The following is a 22,569-nucleotide window of genomic DNA, read 5'->3' as shown; positions in this document are numbered from 1 at the left end:
TGAACTGCTAATAATGCCCACAATTAATCTTGTTTATTGATTATTGGAATATACTGATCTTTACAGTAAATTGATTATCTCTGTAGAAAGCACTAAGGAGTTTCCTAGAATTCTAGTCAGGGAGTTAATGCTCCTGGCATTCTCTTTGAGATTGTCCTATCTGAAAATGTCTTGCAAGATGGGATGGACATCTTCCTGGAAGACTTGGTTTTCTCATATCAGCTGCTTTTTTCACAGAATGATCCTAGAGGGGGGATATTTCCCAGTCACGTGCAGGAAACAGTAAAGCCCTTGAGCTAGCTAATTCAGGGGCATATACAAACCTTGCAATGTAAGGAGCTATGCAATCGCTGAATGATCCTAGGAAAATTCCTCAGCTGCTCAAGGTTTGGTTCCCCCTGGAGTGCCATTGCATCCTTTCCACAACCGATGCAATTGGTACAAGATGCTTTTTTGCTACAGCCAACTTTGCTGTATCTGTCATTGAGACATAATTTGCTGAATGACTTGTTATGTCAAGTCACTTATGCTTTTGTAATACTTGTTTAATTAGTCAGGTGATATTAATTCTAGTTCACATACTAGAATAAGATGTGTGTGTGTATGTGTGTGAGTGTGCATGCGCATGTTTGGTGCATGTGTAAATACATGTTTTCTTCCTTTAAATGATAAGCTTGGAAATACCATGATTTAAAGTACAGAAGTAGATTTTCTTTAGATTGTGAAACACTGATCTGAATTCCACTTATATTCCAGTACTATTGTTACTTCTCTTTTATGTAGGGTACACAATTTTTACAGCTCTGAGGGCCAGGGTTAATGGGGCTGGGGAGCTGCATATGTGTGTATCCATATCTCCCAGTGATCCTGAAATAAACCACTCTTCTGCAGAGATATGGACAGAGCTGTGCATTCACATACATGGATATGCATGCTCGCTCGCTCTCACGTGCGTGCGCGCGCTCGCTCTCTCTCTCTCTCTCTCTCTCTCTCTCTCTCTCTCTCTCTCTCTCTCACACACACACACACACACACACACACACACAATGTAAAGAAACATTCTATGAAACAGGGCTGCAAGAAATATTTTGCAAGAATAGAAAACCACCTTCTTTCAAGCTTGAATTCTCTCATGGGTTAATTAGAATGCAGCTTTCAATTGAAGGGCAAATGTGAGTGTGAAAGGGATATCAGTGGGTATTATTTTGTTGCATGCCAAAGCCAGAGGAAGCATAATCTCTATGACTATCTCTGGAAGAAAAAGTAAAGTTTACCCATGTTTTATGGTTCTCAGTTTCAAAACACTTAGTAAACATATTTTTACTGTAGTGTAAAGGTAAAGGTTTCCCCTTGACATGAAGTCCAGTCATGCCTGACTCTAGGGGGCAGTGCTCATCTCCGTTTTCTGGCCGAGGGAGCCAGCATTTGTCCGCAGACAGTCTCCGTGGTCATGTGGCCGGCATGACTAAACACTGAAGTGCACGGAACACTGTTACCTGCCCACCGAAGTGGTACCTTTTTATCTACTGGCATTTGCATGCTTTCAAACTGCAAGGTTGGCAGGAGCTGGGACGGAGCAATGGGAACTCACCCCGTTGTGCAGATTTGAACCGGCGACCTTTCAATCTACCAACCCAGCAGCACAGCGGTTTAAACCACTGCGCCACCTGCAGTCCTACTGTAGTGTAGTTAGGATCATTAATTAGTTGAAATAGGGAAAATACCTTCTACATTACTTAAAATGAATTCCTTTAAAATTAAAATCACCATTGTTTAACTATTTTGTTTTGAATGCCTTTATTTAGTCTAATGCCAAGGTGGAGAACATCCTGTGGACTGTGTGCATGCCTTTGCATACCCCCACCATCACACTCTGAAATTTGGTGCAATGGCAAAAACATGGACAGTTTACAAATGGTTGTCCTTTTTTACCACCAACACCACTAAATTCAGAAGGAATGTGGCCCATGGAGCAGGGGAATCCAAGGGACAAAAATAATTCCCCTGGCCCATGGAAGTTTTCCATCCTGATTTAATAAGGCAGTAGGATGGTAGTTGTATTTAAAGGGATGGGCACTCCCTCCTGTTAATCCCTGCCTGATATCCATGGACCTCCCTCCCTTTGGCCTTAGAACGGCCATGCAAGTACATGCTTGGGTCCAGCAGCTTTTCTTTGCACTGTCCCAAATTTTGGAGGAAAGAAGTAGTCCCTCCCTCCCTCCCCCCCTCCCTCCCTCCCTCCCTCCCTCCCTCTTTCTTTCTTTCTTTCTTTCTTTCTTTCTTTCTTTCTTTCTTTCTTTCTTTCTTTCTTTCTTGGCATAGCATAGCACTACTGCTTCCAGATGGACTCTTTTCTGTTTTCCTGCATGTTGCAAAGTTTTTCGTGCTGACAGTGCCATTGCTATAATATTTTGGCGCACAGGGCTGTTATAGAGGTAGTGGCATTGTGAACCCCTCCTCCCTCCGTGAATCTCACTGCAGCACTACTTTGTTTTTCCAGCTCTTTCTTTCATCCAACTAGAACCATGTGCCTGATTGGTCAGGACATGTATGCATGTTCATCATTTCTTGTCCAGTACAAGAGTCTCCATGTTAACCTCGAAAGCTGTTTTTGATTACTGAGGTAGCTGGTGGGTGGTAATGATGCCTGTGAAAGTTTCTCGCAATGTAGAAGATAAAAACCACAGTTACTTAGGTATAAGGAGGGGATGAGATCATCACTTGTGGATGGATTTTACCAGGAAATTACCCCCTAGGACCACTGCCTGAATTTTATTTTTTTGTGTATTGGGAGAAAAAGCTTGTCTTTCAGCTGATAGGAACAAAAGATTAACATAGTGAGTAGATCAAACAATTTCCCCCTGCTTTCTATGAGAACTACGTGTGATTGAAATGGTTGAAATACATTCCTGTGAATGTGGTGTTCTTACTGGGTTCAGATGCAACTGGCTACACATGTACTGGCTTATGTATTGCTTCTTACACTTTCATGGGGCACATGTGAAATATCTCAGAAAGCCTGAATGAGATTTGGGTACCATTTTGAATATTTATAGTATTATTTTGAATGCTGGCATTAAGATCTTTGTGCTAAAATATGCTAGCATTTTTTATATTTTGGACCCGCTTTTTTGCTTTCAACCACATCTGTCACTACAATGTGCCCCGCAAAGGAGTGGAATTCAACCCTTGGGCTGAAAAAAGTTCTGTACTCTAGAATAAGAAAATTAACTGATATTTTGTTCAGCTGTTGGTATAAAGTGCTTTGGTTGCTTCCACCTTCTGTTCTTCATTTTTAACTTCTTGTATATTGTTAAAGTGCTTTATAACAATATGTAGTCAGTTTAAAAACGATCCAGAATGTTGCTCATATCTTCAGGAAGCTGGTCAAAGTGATTTTTCACAAAGAAGAAAAGCCGTAATAAATGGAATAATTGAAAAGGAAAACCTCCAGATAAGAGTACTTGTTTCATGTAAATACTTGGTAATAATTTAATGTTGGAATTAGCCATTGCCATAAGGAAACAGATTTCAGGCTGAAATAGTCTTAAAAGAGTTTTAGTAGCTTTATTCATAGAATAGTGGAAAGTCTCTTACATACATGAATTCTTGTCCCAATTGCTGTCATGTCAAAATAGGTTTTTTTTAAAATGAATGTACTACTTTTTTCATTTCTTCTAGGAAGAGATGGATTTCCCTTTTAGATTTTATTGGCACTGCAAGTAAAATAAACAAAATGTATGTTGGTGTCTATTTCATTGAATACTTTCTAGGGCATATGAGGTAGTAGGGCAAGTGGATTCCTGCCAATGGAAGGCCTAAATATGGTAATTCTTCATTTCAGTGAAGAATTTCATTTGATCCCTCAACAGCCTTCAAGTTAAATTACATGTGATGTGGACAGTTGGAAGCATCATGCAAGCACTGAAGTTCTGATAATCACTGGACAATCTCTCTATGTCTCCTATATGTTGCTTATTATATTTGCAATGTACTTCTGTTCATTTCAATAGGGTTATGTTTGAGAGATTTTCCTGGTAAGTTGCAATAATGAACCACAGGTTTATTTCAGATTTCCATTGTGTATGCTCACTGTGCCTAAAAGGCAAATCTCTTTTTCAGTTTTAAAAAGCAACTTGATTCTAAAAACTTCAGCAAAAACTCTGATTATGGTACAGTTCTTTCTGCACATGAGCTTTGGATCATGTCCGTTTTTTAAAAAAACTTCAGTACTCTTATGTAGCTGCTCTTATTAATTTGTTGAGGATGACCAGTTTATTTTCCAGTACATTTCACAATGTCTTAAAAGCTTTTATAGTTTGGCATGTATATATCTTTGTAAAAAAAGAGAGGCTGAGAATCTTCCCTTTAATGGGAGACTGTTGATGTTCCGGATGCTGTGAAATACTGTACAAAGTGTCTGCCTTTTTCCTTGTAAGCTTTTGGACTGTCTGCTTGCAAGATTTGAAATGCCAGTAATTCTGAATTGAAATCATTGGGGCAGAAGATTCATGTTTAGCTACCTTGCTGTGTTTTAGTATGGAAATACTGAAGCTTTAACAAATATTTTGACTGCCAAACTGGCAATAAAAATACATTGTGCTTGTCATCTCTTATGTATCACCTAAAAGTAAATCAGCCATTTTAAAGCTTTTCTGATGTCATTTTATTTTTTATGCATACACATCATGAAGGAGTATGTTTAATTCAGAGAATGGGACCTTGAACCAAATATTTAATGGCAGAGGTAGTATATTTCAAAAATTGTTTCTTACTCTTTAGAAGTAGAAAAATATACAAGCTTTAGGGTTGTTTCCATGCACAAAAATATTTCCCACTGAAGAACATCATTGTTCATACAATGATTTCTTAAGAATACTGGGTAGTGTCTTGAATACACAATATTTTGTACATTTTATCAAAGGTGGAGGCATTACAGGAAGCATAAGCAGTCTTTAGAATTTTAATGCCTTGGGAAGTTGTGTTTGATCATTAAAATAAAATTGTAATGTAGCTGGTAACTAACATGATTTCTATAGAAGCTCAAGAGCATGGTTTCCAATCCAAAGTGCTGTTAAAGGAGAAGATAAGGTGTTGTGTTGGAAGAACTTCAGACCGGTTTTTGTTTTTGTTTACTATGCATTGTTTGTATCTTACTCTTCTTTGGAGAAACTCAGCATTCAATGTTAACTTGACAATAACTTTCTGAAGTCTCAATGGGACCAGGACCTAAATGTTATCTATATTGAAGAAGCTTTAATGCAGCGGCTAAAATACATTCTTTTTGTGCAGAAGATACCAACTTTGATTCTTGGTCAGTTTCTCTTTGATCTCTTTGTGCCTGAAGATGTGTAGCATGTTTGTGCATTAATGTATGCTCCCAAATGACAAAGGCAAAGGCTGAGACCCAACCCTTTGTACCAGTGAGCAATTCCACCACATATGCAGGTAGAAGCCACTGGTGACTCTACACTTCCAACAAATAGGCTCCATATTGCAATTAAATTAGTTCTGCTTTAGTGGTGTAACATGGCATCTATAACTCACCTTCAGTGTCTTTTGTCTCACTCTGTGTAATACAAACTTCATGGGGCCTTAGAGCATATTATTATGCACTGTTCTGATATGCTAGTTCAGTAAAGGACTTTTTCCCATGCTGGATTTGCCCCTTCTGTTTTGCTAATAACCATAGCATTTAACAGCATGTAAATAATTTCAGTAAAGCCCTTTGTTTCAGATTTTGCCTAAGCCACTAAACTTTCAAATTCATTTAGTGTATGACCTGAGAATTTATGGCTGCTGTAGGTGTGAAATGAAGAATATGGTGTCTCTGAAATCATGATATATCTTCTGATAATTGTTCTCTTACCTGTTTCCCAATTTCATATGTTTTCATTGAACCTAAGTCTTTAATTATCAAAAACAACATGTAGAATGATCAAATGACTTGATTAAACATTTGTTCAGGTAAAATCACAGGTAATGTTTGAAATATATTTGTTAATTTTGGTAATATTTCATCTGAATCACCATTTTCCCAACCATTTCAGTTTGGACCATTGTTTCAATTTTTGTTTAATATATTTGGGCATGGATTGGTAATTTAGTTTTATCACTTGATGGATCAGTTGGTATAATTACTCATGAATATTTTACCTTCATAGTCTCCATCAGTACCCCTGAGTTTTTTCCTCAAAAGTAATTGTTATTATCCATGTCTATACATAGGCTGCTATGTATTGTCTTGCATTCTGCTTCTTGTCTAAAGTCTTTTATGATTTACACGCCCATTGTTAAGCTCCTAATAGAATTTGATAATGTTAAAAAGATACTGTTCACAAATTATCAAATTTGGTAATATTAGCATGAATCCCTTCTACTGATGGAGAGCTGAAGCATAAGTTTGCTACGTGAATGGCAAATCCATACTGGGGAAAAGAGGACAACCTTGCTTAGTTTTCCTGTTAATCTTAGTATGAGAGGAATCTGTTTCATTTGATGTCTGCTTAGTTTTGAAAGTATAATTGAGAAAGACAATTGTGAAATCTATATCCCATCATCTTATGCTTAAGGAAAATAACTATGTCCATTCTAGCTTATCAAAAGCTTTAGCTGAGTCTAATAATGTTATAGCAAAAAGGATTGTGCTCTTTTTCATAGATTTCATTTCATTGTATATAAACTATGTTATATACTCTTCTCAGGTCACCTATATTACATTTTCTAATAAAGCAAATTCATCTGCAGCAACATGTTGTGAATCTGTTGTACTTCAGCCAGATTCCACATGAATATCTTCAGATCCTGATTTAATAACATAATATGGAAATGTGAATCAGTTTTTTTCAGAGTTCCTCCTTGGTTTATGTAAGAGTATAATCTGGGAAACTTGTAAAATGTGAGGCATTATATTACGTATAATTCTATTGAATAGCACTATCATGTAAGGTGTGAATCTGTTGCAATATGCTTTATAGAAGACTCCTATAATACCTTAAATCCCAGGTAATTTATAATTTTTAATAACCTTTTCTACTTCCTTTTCTGTAATGACATGTTTACATAAGTTTGTCTGACAACTATTTCATATTTGCTAGAGCATATTTTTTGAATTTGATTTATTTCTTGTTGCCTAGATGTGCATAATAGGATACACTTATTAGATTTGTTATTTTAACCTCAATTTTCCTTGTTGGGTCTTAACCAAGGTTATACTATTTCTGTCTCAGTCTAAAAGCTAATAATTTCATACGTCTATTTCCAAATCCATAAAAAGTGTCAATATATTGGATACGATTAGTTATCTGATTAATTCCCAATGATTTAAGCTCATCTTTTTTATTTATTTTTATTTAATGCTTTCTTCTTTAGCATGTTTATATACTGCTTCTAAATTTTGAATTTCTTTTGTAAGCTACTGTGCATAAAAATGAAGGTACTGTGCATTTTTCCCTAAAGTAGCTTAAAGTGTTTATGTATTTTCCTAAAACTGCAGCTGTAGTGCATCTTGTAATGCTTTTGAATACAGTATACCCCTGTGAAGTCACAGTTCAGCGTTTGCTGCTTCAATCTTTCGCGGGATTTTTCTGCGAGCGAGTCCAAGCCGATCTTCTCGTGAGTAAGCTGGCACCTCACTTTGCAGCGGCTTACTCGCAAGGAGATAATTTCTTCCAAGTTTGGACTCGCTTGGAGAAAGTGATCTCTATGTGCCCCTGCCTCCCACCTGCACCAAATTCGCAGTTTTTCACAATTCGCAGGTGCTTTAGGAACATAACCCCTGCAAATTTCGGGGGACTACTGTACTCACATCCTGAGCATCATTTTGCTTTGGAGTTTATTACTGATCCATGCTGTGAAACAGTGAATAGCCCCATCCTTGCACCCCTCTGTAGCAATTTTGGATTCTGAGAAAATTAGATATAAACTTCTATGCCTTGTGGAATAAAATAAGACTTCTCATCTGAAACTTGACATGTCCGTGCATCTATCAATTTATATTTTGTAAACTACATAATAATACTTGATTGTGCTATATAAGTGTTGTTCCATGTCACTGCCCTGTTTTCTTTCCTATTTTTCTATCTTCCTTTCAGATCTTGTTGTTTCTTTATTCCCCCCCCCCCAAATTTCCCATGAGGCATTTAATAATTGTAATACAAGAACAATCACATAACACACATTCATCCCTTCCTTCTCTGCAAAACCCCTTGCTTCAGGGAATTGCAGTAGGAGTATTTGTTCACCATTGAAAGGAATAATATATCTTCAATTGCCGAAGTCTGGTAGTTATTCTGTGATGTTTCCTGAGATGTCTCACAGGTTATTTGTGTTTGTTTATTTTGCAATGCTGGTAGAGAGTTGAGGGAATAGGCAGCCGTCTTGGTTGCAAGCTGATCTCACATTTTTACTTGGTTTCTGACATTTGCACTGTGCCTTCTTAAAAGAACCTAAGGTGATGGTGGTTCTTCTTTTTTAAATATACTGTGCAGATCACCCTTTTGCAGCATTGATGCAGTAAGCTATTTTTTTGATTTTTTAAAAAATTGCTTCCTTCCCATTCTTCTGTAATGGAAAACAATGCGGTATACATAGGATGTTTTTTCTTGCTGATATGACACAAACACTACCCCTCTACCACTGTTTGTAATGATAAATAACGCCTTTTATTGAATAATGTGCCTTTCAAAGGAGACACTTCAGAAAAAGAATTTGGGGGTCATGTGCACATGCTGATGTGCACTTCTGGCACACCGCGACTCATAAGTATTATAGTTCAGCTATTTACATGTATTTGCCTCTGCCCAGGGTAAAAGAGGTATGTGCTTTGGAGAGATAGTAGGGCTATTAGTAAGCAGTGTTCAGTGTTTCTGATGGGCCTATAATCCAGGCTGTAAGAGGAACTGGAAAGCATTCAGTGTGTGTTCTGTTTCATAATACATAGCTTACCTGATGTTCCGTGATACATAGCTTACAGCCCATCAGTCTAACCATATAATTTTATTATTACAGCAACAAGTTCCACAAAACTAGAAGACCTAACCTATTTGGATGGACAGAGGAATACTCCACTGCGGACCTCAATTCGCTTACCTTGGCACAATACTGCTGGAGGAAGAGTTCAGCAAGAAATAAAAGGTTATAAACACAAATTAACAATGCATTGTCCTTATCTTAAAATGCCACAGTTACCTAGTTGGAGGCCACAAGTGTTAAGTAGTGGTGTTTTCTTTGAGAATTCCATTTCTGCCTGTCTGTCATGTACTGCTGAAACTTCATTTAGTACACCTCACTCTTACCTGCCACTTGGGTATTTATCCAGTGGCATCTGCTGTGAATATATATGTGGAAGGCAAATAGGGCTGATTTTGGAATATCGGGTTCCCCAAAGGAAGGGTTAGTGGAATTAAAGGTGAGGGCTGTGCCTCAGAATCAGAATGGCAGAACACCTTTTCTCAGGGTTACCACTTGTTGCCATGATTTTGTTTCTATCTGAGCCGATGCCAAGACATTGCAGAAGGTCCTAGTTGTAGTGTATTAATGTTTCTTCAGTTATACTAAGAAACAAGATCCACGCATGCAAATTTTGTCAGGAAGCAGAGAAACAGCCTTGATACAGTATTGAAATCAGATATATTGTACATACTATATATTTAAAGTAGATGTCACTATGGTTACTTATTTTGTTGCATTATGTTTTTTTAAAAAAAATATGTACTACTTCTCAAGAATCTGAACATGTTTTATACTGGCCTCCCATAGAACATAACCATGATATCTCAAATGATCAGGTTCCAGATATAGAGATATCCAGCTTTTTTAACAGTTCTGCATTGTAGAAATCTTCAGTGGAAACTTTAGATGTTAAGTATATGAAATTAAGTTTGCATTGTCTAAAACTTGAATACTGTTGCCCTAAATCAATTTTTCCCTGCTTAAAATATTGCCTTCTAATAAGTTCTTTCCCTTGTCTCAGCACGTTTTGTCCCCTATAAGCCTCAAGATATTTTGCTAAAGCCACTGTTGTTTGAAGTGCCAAGCATAACAACGGACTCTGTGTTTGTCGGGCGAGACTGGCTGTTTCAAGCAATAGAGGAAAAGTTGAAGAATACAGAGCAGGCAGAAACCGGGGGTGCTGTTGTTGTTGGAAATGTAGGATTTGGGAAGACTGCGATTATTTCTAAGCTTGTGGCGCTCAGCTGCCATGGAAGTCGCATGAGACAGATTGCTTCCACCAGCTCTAATTCTTCTTCCAAAAGTATGTTTAAATTTTTGTTTGTTTTAAGGATTATTTTTGCAAGTTCAGAAAAGTCAACTATTGTAGCCATACTTTAGGATGCATGTGCTACTTGAACGGGTATTTATAGAAAGAAAGTTTCATTAGATATTCATAACACTGATAACACCTTCCTCCACCCCCCACCCCAGACTGTTTTCTTTGTTAGCAAAAGCCCTGTTTCCTTACCTAGCCCATTGTCTTCTCAAGTTTTGAATCTATACCCTTCCCTAGTTTTTCCAGCTCATGCTTCAACCCTTCCCCAACGGCCCCAACATAAGACATGCTGAAAGCCACTCTGACTTGCATCAGAAGGGGTTCCACCCCTGTGTGATGCATAGATACCTTCCCTGTGTTTATTGAAGGTCCACCAAGGGCAGTAGCACATAGAACACAACAGAGCTGTGGAGATTCTTGAAAAACCAAGCTCTCCCAGTATTTCACATAGCTACCCCACCTCTGAGATGAGTTAAGAGCTTTGTATGGAACCAAATAATCTGTTGTATTGTATGCTGCTTTAGTGAGCAATCCAGTTGAAAGATTGACTGTGCATTGTTTAAATAAATAGCAACATGGTACTATGTGCAGTACTGGCTCTCTTCTTAAAGTGCAATCAGTCTGATTTCTCTACAGTTTTCAAACACTTCTTTGTGTACCAGACTTTAATTCACACAAGATGCCAAGTACCCCATGGTCCATGCCTTTTTGCATCTTATGCTTTGTTATTTTTTAGTCTGAGAATTTGAACTAATGGGAAGGCCAGAAGGTTTCTGTTGTTTGCTGCACTGAGTGTGACAAGATTATGCACTTATTTTCTGCACCTTTGTTGCGGGGGGAGGGGTATATATAGTTTTTCCATTTGAGAGAAAAAGTGTATTCACAGAAATCCTGGGTAAAGTTCTGAAAGCTGTAGGTCAAGAAGTTAAAACTGTCTTCTGAAAGCAAACTTTGAGGAGAATTAAGAGTAGCCAAAGAAAGGGGAGTGTGAATGAAAGGGCTATTGTGTTGCCTGTGCAGACTGCCATTCTCTTGGGTCATAGTTTGGCATGCAGAAATGGAGAGCAACATCTCTTAACAGGCAGCAAATAAAGGAAAATGAAGCACTGGGTTGAGCCAACATCCTGTACTGTGTCAGCCCCGTTTCTTCTTAGGCCTGCCTTGAGCAGATATGAGAGGCACCTAAGATGTGCAGGATGAATTTGAAGGCAGGTGACAGCAGGTGCTCCTTCACACTCCCAAAGAAATGATTTGCTGAGGACTGTAACTGGTGAGTGAAGGAAAGTGCAAAGCATAAGCTGAAGTTATTAACTAGGAATCTTTAGCTGAAGAAAAGTTCGTAAGTCAGTTATTAAAATATCAGGAACGCTCAGTGGAATTCCTTGGAGCTGAAATAAGGAACAAATCAGGTCTGTTTTAAAAGAAGAGGGTGTGAACGGTGTGGGAAACCTCCACAGTTAAAAGAGAGCTTTGTCTCTTACTAGTACAGTTCATTGGCAGTTCCACCAACTCAAGTTTGTATTTATTTGTTTTCTTTTGACCTGATGGATGCCTCAGGAGAAACTCTGAATTGTCCCAATTTATAGTGATTTTATTTTTAAGCACTAAATGTCCCTTTGGTTTACCTTTGCCAGCTCCACTCACACACACAGAGTCCCTCACAGTTGGATCTGGAGAAGAGCCTGTGGAAGAGGATAGGCAGGTGACTTTCTGCTCCACAGTATCTCCTCAGCCCCTGAAGAACCTCCCCCAAGGGGGGGACCATGCTGAATGAGTCAGGCTTTGGCATGGAAAACTAAGAGGAAAATACTGAAATCCATTCAGTATGACTCCATTCATATAAAATGCCTCTACTTGAATTGGGGTGGGGGGAGCTGCCCTCTTTTAGTGCCACATACTACAGCTCCAAACCACAGGATCCACATTTTGGGGTGGTTGATGGGGTTGCCAGGGGTAGGAGGGGTGAAAAATGGGTTCTCCACATGCTTTTTCAACTCTTGCTCCTCGTCTGGGATTTTTGCTAGCTCACCTTAATAGGTGAGGCCACAGAGTCTCACACGTAGTGCATACCCAGTGCTCATGCAGCTTTTCTGGAGAGAGGCTGTGGGTGGTAAAATGTGGTAATGTTTAAAAATATATATTTAAGGATACAAGTGATTCTATTTATAAAGAAACCAATGTCTTTTGAATCCTCATATTGGAGTTAACACTGGAAAGGAAGGCTTGCATGTGTGTGTGATGCTTTCACCCCAACCAAACCATGTGGGGATGCGTGTGTCTGTACAGATATAGCTGTCCTATCTGATACTGGGATGTTGTTACACCGAGACCCTGCAGTGAAATGTAGCCATGGGGTCCATTTGAGCAGAGTGTCTCTTATTACAGAGGAAAGCAAACGTGTGTTTTTTTCCTTCTGTTTTTCATTTGGCTATTGGCTGTTATGGCATCACTGAATTAGCATAGTGTATCTTCAAAGAAGAGTGATGAACATGTGCAGCTGCATAAATGAAGTCATAACTGCTAACACATGAGGACAGGCCGGGGAGTTCAAACAATGTTTAGCTTTCTGTAGAAGACTAAACATCGCCAACATGACAGATACCTAATTTATACCACAAAATAAGTATCCCTGCTTATAACGCTGGTGTCTGCCTGTCTCTCTTCCCACAGCCAGTGACCCCTGTCAAGAGATTCCTCTTAGCCAGTTACCCCCTTCTGTTGTTACCTCAGCTGGTACCAGTACAGGCAAGGCTTTGAACTTCCCCCCTGCTCAGGAACATCAGAACCAAATGGACGAATCAGTTAGACGTCTTGCCTCAAAGGTAACACCTGAATACCTTTTGTGTTGTGTTCCCAAAAAAAAAAAAAAAAAAACATCTGTATGTAACTAACCTGATACTGGGTTTCCTTTAGAAGAGTTCAGGATACTTAGAAACTCTGTGTTAGGGAACCAGGTAACATGTTTTTGTATTCTTTCTGCAGCTTTAATAAAACAATGAAATCACTTCCTGATGTTCTGTGCACAGGTCATGAAGAGATACTGGTTTTCCTTTTCTCTCTCTGCCATTTCCCCCTTCCTTTTTGTTTCTGGCAACACGATGCAAAGCCATAGTTTTCCTTGAATTCTGGGAGTATTCTTTTTTCTGTCTAGCTTTGGCAGATGGTGATCCCTAATTCCAGAGGAAACAACTTCCCCCACCTATTTACTTATTCAGTGTAGCTTCCTGCAAAGCATGTATCAGGAAGGGGTGAGGAGAGTAAAACATTTGATCTAGGCAGCTTACAGTGTGTTCGTCACTCATGTATCTAGTGGTTATATAAACTGGAATTAACAGCAAATTGCACTGCAGGCATTCTAATGCTTTATTTTCGAAGAAGGGATTGTGAAAGAAGGAAAGCCTTACAGAGTGTTGAAACTAGAGAGGATTTCCTTGGGTACTGCAGCATTACTTAGTACAGTCTTTATGTAAGAGATGTCCTAATGTTGTCGTCAAAGCCACTGCTATATTTAGAACGTGTCAAAATAAAAATATATTAAGTTGGCCCCAACCGATTTAAGCTACAGTCTTATGTAGCTTTACTTGAGATTAAGCTGCATGGATTTTGGTGGAATGTACTTTTGAGTTAAAAGCGCATAGGTTTGCCACAGTTAGTTCTAATGTCCTGTTTGTAGGTGCACAAGGAGAAACATGTAATTCTCTGATACTGCATTTTAAAAGAAACAAAGTATGATTGTCAGCACTCAAAATTTTTAAATTGATTGAATTAGAGCAGAGTGCTTTCCAGATGTTTTGGATTACAGTGCCCATTAGCCCCAGCCAGCATGTTCATTGGTCAGGAAATGTGTGAGGTGCAGCTCAAAATATTTGGACCTCACCGAATTACTTACCTCTGAATTAGAGCGTAGCCATATAGTCTAGTAATCTTCTGGAAAAAGTGGACCAATAACAAATTCAATGGCTAAGTTAAAAAAAAAAAAAGACGACTTTCAGGGGTTAGGCAGTGCTCTTGTGGCATTCTGTAATTAACAAGGACCATGTGGTGTGGCCTGGTTAGAGACTGACCCAGAAGAGCTTGTTGTAGTCCCTGCTTGGCCATGAAGTTCACTGGCTGAGCTTGAGTGTCAGCCTGGAGCAGTTGTTGCAAAGATGAAGTGGAGGGAGCGAGAACTTTGTTAACCACTTTGGGTTCTTTACAAGAAGAAGAAAGATGGGATAGAAATGTAAGAGGAAGAGGAAGATGATATCATTTTGGCTTCACTTACATGTCAGTGGGAACATTTTACCTGCCTTGGACTACTAGGTCTACTTTGCTTTAGTCACAGATTTGAGTGCTGTACAAGATGGGCAGTGCTTGCGCACATGCGCGCGCACACACTTGAGCATGCACAAATTGCCAGCATGACACTTCTAATCTATACCGGATCCTTAGCATGGAGAGTTTTCATCTCCATTGCTGTGGTCTCTCTTTGGATTGGGAACCTTGCATTTGCTGTTTGCCTTACCATTAAAGGGTCTGTTTGTTACAGCTAAGGTAATAATAAGCAGTTTGGCTGTGATTGTTCTTTAACTGGATAGTCTGCATCCTCCAACTTCTCTATAGTTAGGGCCATACATTTATGTGCAATTGTGTATTTGATCTTATCCCAGAATTGATCTTGGGGAATCTGTTTCACCTAGTGAGAACCCAGAGAGAGAAATGGCTTGGGAGCCATTTCTTTTAAGGATGACTTGTGCCCACATGAATTGCTTTATATATACAAATGGAATAAAAACATAAATTTATTTTTATTCTGTTTGAATATATGCTTATTATTGTGCTGTTTTAATAAAGTTTTCTTTATGTTGGGAAGCCACTTCAAGTGCAACGTTTTCTTGTCACAAATTTGTGTTTTCTTTAATACAAATTAAATAAACACAATTTGGTTGGCAGGGACAAGAGATAGGATCTTTCCTGCAGTGGCCTCATCCATATGAAATTTGTACCATGTAATATGCACCTAGACTTCCCACAAAACTGTTTTTAAATGGGCTTCAAAGACATTACTGTTCCAGTCTGCTTTTAAATGAATATCTGTCTATTTTTATTTTTAAATGTCATTTTTCATTGCTGTTACTTTAAGAACCTGTTCATATGCACCAGGTATGTGCCAGAGGTATGCTGGGGTCATTTTGAATATTCAATCCAGATTGGGCTAATTAGGCGTTGGTCCTGATTTACTGTGGGTTAAATGAATATACAAACTTCAAGTTAATAGTTTAATGTGGGTTGTTTAACCCTTGATTAACCTACCCTGTCTCAGATAGCATGCGGTAACCCCCAATTGAGCTGATCAGGATCGAATATTCAGAAAGCCTTCTGAACACATCCAGCATGTGCCAAAAATACATTTCTTGATTAACATGCAACTAACTACCATTACATGTCAACATTCCCTAAATGTTTCAGACTTTAAAAAAAAATGTATTTTATTGTTTTCATTTTTTGCTTGGTAAATGGCCTGGAGGAAATTCTGCCTTGAAAAGTACCACAACATATTTGAAAGGAAGAAAGAAAGAGAAATGAATTCTAGGGAGTGAGCATGGCTTGGACCAGCTTTCAATTTACAGTCCCTGGTTTTGAAGGAGCCAGCATACGTCCAAAAATGGAGCTTTTGGAGAAAAGCTTGAAAAAGTTTTACCCGTAAAATAGACATTACACTTAGACATTTTTTCTTAAATAATAATTTTTGGTTAGGTGATGGGTACGGGTGGGTTTTGGAAGTTACATTCTTCGCATATTAATGGTTCAGATTTCCAAAGGTTCCAACTGTTAATGGGGAAGAAATGTGATGTGTCTTTTCCAAGGCAGTATATCTTGATTCAATGATAAGTGTTCTTAAATCCCATTAATCTTAAAAGAATTTGAACATGCTTTCTCAAGTCATAGTGTAATCTGTAGAGCACATAAAAGATGCGGGTCATACTTCTCTCAAGAAAACCAGTGCAAAAACTTCTATCTAATGTCTGTCCAAGAGATGTTCTTGCAGAATTCTTCTTAGCATAAAAGATAAAAATAAACTCATAAAAAAGCTAAGAAGAATGTATCTGAGTCATTGAAGATTTCCAAGAAGTTTTATATCAGTGTCTTAGATGCTACAGCCTTCAGCACTTCCTTTTTTGGAAAGAAAAAACATAGAATCATAGAATTGTAGAGTTGGAAGGGGCTATGAAAGCCATTGGGTTCAACCCCCTGCTGTTGCAGGACACCATGTCCTGATCCTGATCCAGTGTATCAGGGCGGAGAATAAAAAGACATGTATAAGTGAATTACTACAATTAAGACAAGTTTATTATTATTCTGCTTCTTCAGAGAACATAGTCTTATGATACTTCTATTCAACAGAGAACCATATTGGTTCTATTCAACAGAGAACCAATGCTGCAAACTAGATATGTAACTAATGATGCTTGACAACTGAACCTACTTTGTCAAATTTTAGCTAAGATTTGAAATTTAATTGAGATGAAATTATATATCATAAAGGGATTGTGATTCCGCATGACTTCCTCTTGGTTTTACCATTATAATTTGACACTGCCATTCTAAAGTTTCAATGGTATTTTGATTGCACAAAACACGCTTCAGTTCTAAGCAAGTTTACATGTAAGCAAATTGATGAGGGTGTAAGCTTAGGCTCTAAACCTTTAAAATCTTAAGATGTGAATCAGAGGCCCTTCTTAAAGAACTGTCCCCCAAAGAGGTGATGGGAATGGCAAATAGAAGGAGGGCCTTTTTAGTGGTTGAGCCTCACCTCTGGAATAGACTCTCCATATAGGTTCACTCTAACCTCTATTAGATCTGATAGACAGAGTGCCGGAAGAACTATGCACAGAGGTTCGCAACATTGTTCAAAAGGTAGCAACTAAAGCCATCTCAAAGAAAAATAAATGCAAGAAAGCAAAATGACTGTCTGAGGAAGCTTTACAAATAGCTGAGGAAAGAAGGGAAGCGAAAGGCAAGGGAGAAAGATACACCCAATTGAATGCAGAATTCCAGAGAATAGCTAGAAGAGATAAGAATGTCTTCTTAAATGAACAGTGCAAAGAAATAGAAGAAAGCAATAGAATAGGGAGGACCAGAGATCTCTTCAAGAAAATTACAGATATGAAGGGAACATTTCATGCAAAGATGGGCATGATAAAGGACCAAAATGGCAGGGACTTAACAGAAGCAGAAGAGATTAAGAAGAGGTGGCAAGATTACACAGAAGAACTATACAAGAAAGAGCTTAATGTCCCTGATAACCATGATGGGGTGGTCACTGACCTTGAGCCAGACATCCTGGAATGTGAAGTCAAATGGGCCTTAGGAAGTCTGAGCAACAACAAAACTAGTGGAAGTGACAGTATTCCAGCTGACCTATTCAAAATCTTAAAAGACGATGCAGTAAAAGTGCTACACTCAGTATGCCATCAAATTTGGAAAACTCAACAGTGGCCACAGGATTGGAAAAGGTCAGTTTACATTCCGATCCCAAAGAAGGGCAATGCCAAAGAATGTTCAAACTACCGCACCATTGCACTCATTTCACATGCTAGCAAAGTGATGCTCAAAATCCTACAAGGTAGGCTCCAGCAGTATGTGGACTGAGAACTACCAGAAGTAGAGGCAGGATTTCGAAGAGGGAGAGGAACTTGAGATCACATTGCCAATATATGCTAGATCATGGAAAAAGCTAGGGAGTTCCAGAAAAACATCTACTTCTGCTTCATTGACTATGCTAAAGCCTTTGATTGTGTGGATCACCACAAATTGTGGCAAGTTCTTAAAGAGATGGGAGTTCCGGACCATCAAAGGAGCACTTGCGTCCATATATGCCCTCCCGCCCCCTGAGATCAGCGGCAGAGGCGCTTCTCTGGGAACCCTCCGTGAAAGATATTAGGAGGGTGGGTACCCAGAGGAGGGCCTTCTCTGTGGTGGCGCCCCACCTATGGAATGCGCTCCCCAGAGAGGTCCTCCTGGCGCCGTCGTTATTTGTTTTTCGGTGCTAGGCCAAGACCTTTTTATTTAAAAGTTATTTTAATTGTTACTTGGCTATTTATTGGGTTTTATATTGTGCTGAGGTGTCTCCGAATTTTAAGGTTAATTGTGTGTATTGTATCTGTTTTGTAAGCCACCCCGAGGCTCTTTGCGAATGGGGCGGCATAGAAATCTTTTAAATAAATAAATAAAACCTTATTTGTCTCTTGAGAAACCTATATGCGGGTCAAGAAGCAACAGTGAGAACTGGACACGGAACCACTGATTGGTTCAAAATTGAGAAAGGAGTTCGGCAAGGCTGTATACTCTCGCCCTGCCTATTTAACTTATATGCAGAGCACATCATGAGAAAGCCAGGGCTAGATAAATCACCAGTTGGAATTAAGATTGCTGGGAGAAATAGCCACAACCTCAGATATGCAGATGATACCACTCTAATGGCAGAAAGTGAAGAGGAACTAAAGAGCCTCTTGATGCGGGTGAAGGAGGAGAGCACAAAAGTTGGCTTGAAACTCAACATTAAGAAAACTAAGATCATGGCATGTGGTCCTCTCACTTCCTGGCAAATAGATGGGGAAGAAATGGAGGTAGTGACAGATTTTATTTTCCTGGGCTCCAAGATCACCGCAGATGGGGACTGCAGCCAAGAAATTAAAAGACTCTTGCTCCTTGGGAGGAAAGCCATGGCAAATCTAGACAGCATAATAAAAAGCAGAGATATCACCCTGCCAACAAAGGTGCGTATAGTCAAGGCTATGGTTTTCACAGTTGCACTGTATGGCTGTGAAAGCTGGACCATAGGGAAGGCTGAGTGCCGAAGGATTGAGGCCTTTGAATTGTGGTGCTGGAGGAGACTCCTACAAGTCCCTTGGACCGCAAAGTGATCGAACCGGTCAGTCCTTGAGAAGATCAACCCTGACTGCTCTTTAGAAGGCCAGATCCTGAAGATGAAACTCAAATACTTTGGCTACCTAATGAGAAGGAAGGACTCCTTGGAGAAGAGCCTAATGCTGGGAACAATAGATGGCAAAAGAAGAAGGGGATGGCAGAGAATGAGGTGGCTAGATGGAGTCACTGTAGCAGTTGGTGTGAGCTTGAGTGGACTCCGGGGGATGGTGGAGGACAGGAAGGCCTGGAGAAATGTTGTCGATGGGGTCGTGATGGGTCAGACATGACTTCGCGGCTAACAACAACAGAGGTTTACTGGGTGCTTTCATTACCAGTGCTTTTGCACCAGGAGAAGGCTGTTCTTTTCTTCAGGTATTTTAATAATTGATTTTTATTGCTATATATGTATTTGTGAATTTTAAACTGATGTCTTTGAGCTGCTATATCTGTCTATATTGTAGTACTATAGTATTTTATGGAGTTATTTATTTTATTTTTGATTTTATTGGAAATTACATTGCCCACAGAGCCTCAACAGGGCTGTAGGTGCGGTCTATAAATTTTAAAAATAAATAATATTTTTGTTTTTTTTTTTAAGGTTGTTGCCTATCACTACTGTCAAGCTGACAACACTTACACATGCCTAGTCCCAGAATTTGTGCATAGTATTGCAGCTTTACTTTGTCGGTCACATCAGTTGACAGCATACAGAGAATTTTTGATCAAGGAACCACACCTGCAAAGTATGCTTAGCCTTAGGTCCTGTGTTCAAGATCCAGTGGCTGCATTCAGAAGAGGAGTTTTGGAACCATTGGTGAACCTTAGGAAAGGTAGGCTAAATCCAGTATATTTCTAGAGTTATTTCACCTATATCATTGGGCAAAAAAACAATTTACCATGGCTTAAATAATACACAGTTGTTGTTTTAATCGGTGGGTATGCCAGGTCCCATTAGTTTAGTTAACATGTCATCCTAAATCAGGAGGCATGGTTTGTTTGAAGGTGAAGCAGTCCTCAAATAACCCAAGAACAAGTCATGGGTTTTTATGGTTTGTGTCTCCCTCGACCTAGCCATGCCACCCAGGTTTCGATAACAGAACTAGCTGCACCCAGGTAGATAAATGGGCTGATGGTGCCCAGGTTTCATCACCAATTTAAACAAGCCACCATGGTTTGTTTTGAACGTGTAGACTCGGTCTCTGTGTTAAATATTCCTGTTCATTACTGCTGAATATAAGAACAGTTTGAAAACTAATAAATGAGTGTTCTGTCTTGTTTTAAATAAGGTATCAGTGCCTACCCAGAAAATAAGGTATTTCAATCTTGTGATAATACTCATATATTGAGGAACACACTTGGAAAAAGATAATACATTGAAATATTATCCTTAAATAAATAATGAACTTTTGCATTTGTATCAAATATTATTAGGCTTATGATCTTAAGCATTTACTGCTGTGCTTATAAGTTGTCTGTAAATTATTCATGAAGCGCTGTGAATCCATTTGCAAAATGGACCCTTAACAGAAGCTGTGATGGCAAATGTTGTTTGTTCTGTTACAACATAAACAGCTCCAGAAAGGCAGTGGCATAGCAAAGCAGCGCTCGATGTCCAATAAGCAGCAACTACTGTTTCTGCATTTCATAATTCTTACTAGCGCAACTAGACATTCAGGAGCAAGCAGTGGTCTCGGGAACCTGGGCTGCTACTTATATGCCAAGGCATAGAGCACCTAGCCACTTTGATCTTCTGTATTTATCTTATGATTCCACAGTGATCAAAAACTATTTGCTTTGTCTTTCTTAGCCATTTACATTTATAAATGTATACAAGACCTGTGGCTTTTCATTGTGAAGTTTAGTGCCCAGTCTTGCCTTGAGTCCTTTTCAGCATAGCTAAAATGGCTACTGGCACTCATCAGGTTCTGATGTGTCGCTGTGGTATGCCAATGAACACATTTTACAATGAATGATAAAACTTAATGTTACCAAGGTTTTATATTGATTATTTAAATAGGAAGATATAATTAGTTTATGTAAATCTATCTGTGTAATGGAATAATGTCATTTATCATTAATGGCAGCACATGATTAAGAATGTGCTTCATGCTTTCAGATAGTAGGAAAAAATTCAGGGTTTGTTTATTAGTAAAAAGAATCCCCCCCCCCCCAAAAAAGGACTTGTTCTAGTGAAATAAGTAACTGCCTAAAAAATGTCATTCTAAAATGTACATGCCCAAAAGGGTCAGGCAACTAGCAGCTAATTTTTCAGAGTGTGCAAGTATATTTTTGCCTCTCTTGTAACTTTCTCTGTAGAAGAATGCAACTTAAAACACATTCTTGTCATGTCTAGTCTTTTCTTCGATAAATAGCTTGCAGCTGCTGACAGTAGTTGCTACATTCACACTATTGCTGAAATGTAGGCATTGTACGAGGGAAATACTTTAGCTTCCTAGCATATGAAGAAGAATTTAATTCATTTATATTTGAGCATTTCCTTTTTTTTTTTCAAAGTGCATATAAGAATATCTGCAGTTGGAAGTGTGTATCTTCCACATTTGCCTGTAGAAGTTGATATACTCTGATTTTTCCCTTACCTTGGAACCTTTATTCAAAAAAGTACATTTCCTTCAGATTTTTGCAAGAAATAGAACCAAGCATTTATTCATACAGAAAATTTAAACATTCAGAAAGAACTATATAAATAATAAAGCTGCACATTATTTACAAACATTCAAGAGGTGGATCTGCTTGGGATACCAGAACTAAAGTAGTTTATAGCTATGTATAAGTGTGTATATAAATAGTTTCATCATAGGCATATTGAAAATGGGACATACCTCATTTGGCTAGGAGAAAAGAAGCTGTGTGTACAGAGAAGAAGGTATCATTCTGCCATTTCCTATAGACTGGCTCTCCATATAGGAACACTGAATTATTCTGGGATTTTCTGTTTTCTAACTTGAAAACAGTATTCTAAAATATATTGGGAAGGTACTCATCTTTATTTTTTTCACTATCTTGTCTTTCAGAACAGAAAATTCCGGAAGAAGAGTACATAATTTTGATAGATGGCTTAAATGAGGCTGAATTTCACAAGCCTGATTATGGAGACACTGTTTCTTCATTTATCACAAATGTTATTTCTAAATTTCCTCCCTGGCTAAAACTGATTGTGACTGTGAGAACAAACTTTCAGGTACTCTTTAAAAAAAATGTTCTAACTGCTGTTCCGAAAGTAATGCTGCATTGAACTAATAATTTTAATTGGTAAGAGGCTGAAGTTACTGCTTCAAAGAATAAAAAAATCACTGACTTTCCAAAGTGCCTGCTTTATTAGTCCAGTTTGCATGGCACAGTGGGTTGTTTGAGCTATGGCATGTGCAGCT

The 22,569-nt window shown here is 38.6% G+C and overlaps 1 protein-coding gene across 3 annotated transcripts in view; it reads left to right on the top strand.

Moving 5' to 3' along the window:
• LOC123021710 (protein TANC1-like) overlaps window positions 1-22,569 on the top strand; it is an 81,190-nt gene that overhangs the window by 30,462 nt on the left and 28,159 nt on the right. For all 3 annotated transcript variants that reach the window (XM_044426737.1, XM_044426736.1, XM_044426735.1), the window contains exons 6-10: window positions 9,010-9,135; window positions 9,974-10,255; window positions 12,941-13,092; window positions 19,779-20,010; window positions 22,213-22,379. In XM_044426737.1, coding sequence (XP_044282672.1) covers window positions 9,010-9,135; window positions 9,974-10,255; window positions 12,941-13,092; window positions 19,779-20,010; window positions 22,213-22,379 — 959 coding nt within the window. The remainder of the gene's footprint in view (window positions 1-9,009; window positions 9,136-9,973; window positions 10,256-12,940; window positions 13,093-19,778; window positions 20,011-22,212; window positions 22,380-22,569) is intronic.

Source organism: Varanus komodoensis, unplaced genomic scaffold, assembly GCF_004798865.1.
Source record: "Varanus komodoensis strain SLA01 unplaced genomic scaffold, ASM479886v1 scaffold176, whole genome shotgun sequence".
In the NCBI taxonomy this organism is placed as follows: Eukaryota; Metazoa; Chordata; class Lepidosauria; order Squamata; family Varanidae; genus Varanus; species Varanus komodoensis.
The sequence above is the reverse complement of the archived record's forward strand: the minus strand, read 5'-3'. Positions and strand labels throughout refer to the sequence as shown.